A 5,301-nucleotide genomic window follows, 5' to 3' on the forward strand; every position below is an offset into this window, starting at 1 on the left:
CCCGCGGGCTCAGGCAATCCACTCACCTCAGCCTCGCAAAGGCACGGGATTACACCGAGCCCGGCTTTTTCTCTTTTTTTCTCTGCAGAGACAAGATCTTCTTATGTTGCCAAGGTTGGTCTCAAACTCCTAGGATCAAGCAATTCTCTCACCTTGGACTCCCAAATTGCTGGGATTATAGCCAAGAGCCACTGTGCCCAGCCTAAAATGTTGTATTTTGAAAGCCTCTAAAAATATATCCATTCTCACCGGGCTCGGTGGCTCAGCCTGTAATCCCAGTGCTTAGGGAGACTGGGGTGAGTGGATTGCCTGAGCCTGCAGGTTTGAGACCTGCCTGGGCAACTTGGTGAGACCTCATCTCTACAAAAAATCAAAAAATTAGCCGGGCGTGGTAGTGCGCGCCTGTAGTTCCAGCTACTTGGAAGGCTGAGGTAGAAGTATCACCGGAACCCAGCAGGTCGAGGCTGCGGTGGCCGGGAGCGGCCACTGCACTCCAGTCTGGGTGACAGAGTGAGACTCCAACTAAAAAAAAAAAAAAAAAAAAAAAAAAAAAAAATATATATATATATATATCTCCATTCTCAACAATGGGAGTAAAAAGTGGAGGTTTAATCTTTGGGCTTCAGGTTTTTTCACCACAAAGAAGGTGAGAATTGCACAGATTCCCCTCCCCATGCCCCTGAGGTTTCTGGACTTTCTGTGCTGTTTACCACTCCTGCAGGGACCTGGACGGCAAACTTTAGGAATGACAGTCCCAGCTCCACAGTCGACTCACTGTCCTGCCCTGGCCAAATCACCTCTTACTATGTGCCTCAGTTCTACCATCTGGGAAGCAACAAAGTGGGACCAGATGCTTTCCTAGGGCCCCTTTTGCACTGAAGTGGCTGGAATGGGAACCTTTCTGTTTGTCTGTCTGGGTCTCTCCTAAAAGAGTGAAGCTGGCAAAAGAAAATGCTTGCTTAGCCACAGGACCAGTCCTGGAGTCATGAGGGCTCTCCAGCATCTCAGAGGCAGGTAGACATGCAGAGACAGAAGATGAGAGGCAGGAAGACCAGGCTGAGCAAGTGGGAAGGCAGATGAATGAACAGAGAAAAGGACAGCCCAAGAGGGTGAGGAAAACACAGGAAGACAGGCAACCAGCAGACATGTGGGAGGAGATGGAAAGCCTGTGTGAAAGGTAAACATAGATGAGAACATTGAGGGAAGAGCAAGGCGTAAAGATAGGAAAACTGGGTGAGGGGGAGCAGGAAGAGAGGCAGAAAACTGGGTAGATAGCCAGAGGGACAAGCACAGAGAGGGACAGACAAAAGTATAGGCAAAATAGACGGACAGATGGGCAGACAGACCACACAGAGAAAATGACAGAGGGGCAGGTGGAGGTGGACAGGCCAATAGGCAGAGGAGAAAGAGAAAAACAGGATGGTTGGCAGAAAGAAAACACACATATTGCTGGTCAAACATACAGGCATGGGGCAGATACGGAGACTGAGCAACAGCCAGTGACTGTGGGCAGAGTCAGGTGGAAGACCTGACAGACTCACCATACCCACACAGGCAGGCAGAAGGTCAGCCCTACCTCGTTCTTTAGGGATGGGGGCCTGTTCTCAGGATAGTCCCAGCCCATATCACAAGGCTGCGTCTCATTGGAGCGGTGGCCGAGGATGTCCTCCAGGCTGGCGTTGGCAGGGGGTGGCCGGAACATGAGGCAGGGCTCAGGGCTGCCTGTGGCATCCAGGGGCACGCTCAGGGCCAGCTGCTCAGCAGCACTCAGGTTGAACGTGTGGTTCTTGACCCAGGCCACTGCACAGTGGTGGGGTTCTTCCAGGACCATGAAGATGTGACCAAAAACATAGAAGGCGCCCAAGAAGTTGGGCACACTCAGCAGCATCATTAGCTGGAGCTGGAAGCGACCAAAATCGCCTATTTCAGCCAGGACCTGGGCAAATGGAGCCATATCTGCTGGTCACCACCTCCTCAGCCTGGGACAGCAGGTAACTCTGCAGCTTGCCCGTGGGGCCACGGGTGCCTCTGGGCAATGGTGGTAGCTGCATTAATGTTTAAACCACTCTTGCCCAGCTCCACGTATCACTTCACAGTTCCCTAGGTGTTTAGGCTGCACACTCTGAATCTATCCCCTAAGGCTGACCCCCAGGAATGGCCCAGCCTGGCCATCAGCCCTTGTGGGGTCCTCACCTGAGTGTGTAACCCAGCTTCCCTGCCGACCTCAGCTAAGGCTAGGACCTCTTTCAGAAACCACCCTAAGCCCTGCAGGGTGGGCAGGGATGCAGAAGAGCTCACTGCTTGGGAAGAAGGGGCCAGATCTGGTCCCCTGGACACGGGCTCAAGTGGCAGCCTTGAGCATATCTCTCTCCCTCTTGGGACCCGAGTTTCCAGTCAGTTACAGTAGGGGGGTGTCCCTCTAAGGCTTTGGCTCTTTCTGTGCCATAATCTAGGTGAGAAGCCTCCGACTCCTTGCCCAGGGGACACAGGCCGTCTGCAGACCCATTTCCCTGGGCCAGGCCATTTGGCGCCTCCCTGTGACTTGGAGCGGAAATCAGCTGTCAACAGATTTCACATACGTGCAGCATTCACTTTTTACAGTCTAGCCAACGGGATGGCATTCCCACATGGCAACAATTGGCAGAGCTGAGTGGGGCCCCTTCTTTAGACTGATGATCTATCCTGCTCAGCACAGGGCCTGCTGCTTCTGTTTTATTCCAGTAGGAGGCCGAGCGATGTCCACACCACCACATATCCTTTTCAGCTGTCTATGCCTCCTGCCTGGCCCAGAGTTTGGAATCCTTGATCTCAGCAGGAATAGGAGGTCTACAAGAGGCAGAGAACACAACAGGAAGAGCGTGTGTGTGTGTGTGTGTGTGTGTGTGTGTGTGTGTGTGTGTGTGTGTGTGTTTTGAGAGGTGGCACAGGCTGAATGATAGCCCCAAAGATGTTTATATCCCCATCTCCAGAACCTGTGAATATGTGACCATACATGGCAAGGGGTCATTAAAGTTGTGGATAAAATTAAGGTTACTCATCAGCTGACTTTAAAATGACTTATCTTGGATTATCTGGGTGGAGTCTAGTCATCACAGGATCCTTATATATGGAAGAGGGCGCTGGAAAGTCAGAACCAGAGAAAGGCAGCATTGCATTCCAGGGGCACAATCGATCACAGCCTCTGAGGACAGAATGTGGCAAGGCAGATTAGGAAAATTGCCACATGAGTGAACCTTCGGCCTTTGTGCAGCCTTTCCTACACCAAAGCATCTACCCTCCCCAGTAGTTCATCACCTCCACTCATAGAAATTCTCCCTTGTGTCCAGACATCACTCAGTTGTCAGCTCTCCTTCAAGCCTTCCTGATCCCACAGCTGGAAATGGTGTGCTCCCGCCCACACACCTCTGCTGTCTCTGCAGCATTCTCCTGCTAACCAGCCTTGGTCAGAGCTGCCTATGTCTGACCCATCTCCCTCATAAGCCAGAGGTCTCCTCTGCCAGGTTGGGGGATCAGAGCCCAGTTTTCATGCTGGGGGATGAGATGGGGAGCAAAGGGACAGGGGAATCAGTGCAGGGCTTGGTAGTAGTCTGACCAGGAGGGAAGTTGACATCCCCTCACTAGAGAAGAGAAGGCTTGTACTTCTGAGCTGCCTGAATCCCAGCAGGGGCCAAGCTACCTCCTCTCCTGTAGCTCACCAGCAGCACTCCTGCTTTCTGAGGTTGTCGCAACTGACAACTCTCTTCTCCTGGTCCCCTACCAGCAACAAGGGAACAGCAACAAGGGAAGATGGGCCCCAGGCTGGCCTGATTACCCAATCAGCAGATGCAGCATGTGCTCAAACACTGGCATAACTGGGCACTGCTACGGCTCAAATGTTTGTCCCATCCAAAACATGTGTTGAAACTTAATTTCCAATGTAGTGGTATTGAGAGGTGAGACCTTGAAGAGGTAGTTGGGTCATGAAGGCTCTTTCCTCATGAATGCATTATTCCATTTGTGATAGATTAATGGGTTAATTCTTATTCATGGAATGGGACTGGTGGCTTTATAAGAAAAGGAAGAAATGCTAGCTAGTATACTCACCCACCCACCATGTAATGCCCTGCACCCCCTTGGGACTCTTCATAAGACATTCAACCATCAGCCAGAACAAGGCACAGAACACTTTTAAATACACACAGAAATCAATCTTTCTCCCCAACCACAACAAAGCTCTGAAAAAAGAAAAGAAAGACTCACCCAATGACAATAGGTGAATCTTGGCATTTATGTTTGTGTAAATAACAGGTCTGTTTAAGTCTTTTTTTAGGAATGGTGATCAATCTGCCTCAAAAGGAGAAGGTGTCCATATCTTAGAGGAGGAATCTGCCTTCAGCTTGGAAATGGCCCTTTCCCTTTGTTTGTTTGTTTTTTACACCTTGGCAGTTTCGGCCTGGGTGACACAATGTGCCAAGAAACACTTGTGTGTGTTCCCCAAGAGAATTCCACCAATGGGTCCATAGCAGGAAGCTAAGTCAAACTTTGGCCCATCATGTCAAAGCTGAGAACTGTGAGCAAGAGGGGTGCTGGACACCTCCATGCTAGATTTACAGAAAACCCCTATAGCACCTCCTGATCCCACCACTGGGAGGGAGTTTCTGAAAGAGCCTTCTTAGGGTCTGGGGTGCCTATGAGAAGGAAGACTGGAACCTTCTCCCTGGTGTGAGATTAGCTGGGATAAAGGTAGGTTGATGGTTGGACAAGCACAAAGATGCATGGTGTTCTTGAGGACCAAGCAGATGCTGGGGAGAACAGGTTGGCTTGAAGTGGTTTGCTGGGAGCCCACCCAAGAAGGCTGTCGGGAGCCAGCCTCAGAGGCCTTCACGTTGACAGGGTCTGGAAGGCCAAAGACCCCAGTTTGCAGGGCAACTCTGGGCAGCTATTGGCCCTGCTTCTTCTACCTCCACCCCCGATCTCACCACCGGAAACCTGGGAGCTAGAAGATGTAAAGAGTTCTATATGGGAAAAATAATTTTTTACCAAATAATAGTGTTTAGTAAAAGAAGGATTTGTTTTGTTAAAAGTATACTCTTCATTAGAGCACCCTTGCCTTTACTTCCCTTTGTTAAGGAGGATTGTAATTCTGGTTAGGGATTGTGACTAAGGTGACTTGAGCCCAAGAGGCCTTTTGTTTTGCAAATGTTGAAGCTCATTCTCCTTGGCAGGAAATAATTAACGCAGGTTGTAAACACCAGGTGTGAAATTAGGGAAAACTAGTCAGGCCAACTTGTGGCTAAGAAACCTTGAAAATGTTGTTTTACC

General features: G+C 50.2%; 1 protein-coding gene across 1 annotated transcript in view; it reads right to left on the bottom strand.

Moving 5' to 3' along the window:
• LOC103270836 (solute carrier family 22 member 13-like) overlaps window positions 1-2,000 on the bottom strand; it is a 12,166-nt gene extending 10,166 nt beyond the window's left edge. The window contains exon 1 of the mRNA XM_008068347.1: window positions 1,577-2,000. Within this exon, the coding sequence (XP_008066538.1) occupies window positions 1,577-1,954 (378 nt within the window). The 5' untranslated portion in view covers window positions 1,955-2,000. The remainder of the gene's footprint in view (window positions 1-1,576) is intronic.
• Window positions 2,001-5,301: the final 3,301 nt, after the last annotated feature.

This window comes from Carlito syrichta, unplaced genomic scaffold, assembly GCF_000164805.1.
Source record: "Carlito syrichta isolate Samal-C Ts95f unplaced genomic scaffold, Tarsius_syrichta-2.0.1 Scaffold310396, whole genome shotgun sequence".
Lineage (NCBI taxonomy): Eukaryota > Metazoa > Chordata > Mammalia > Primates > Tarsiidae > Carlito > Carlito syrichta.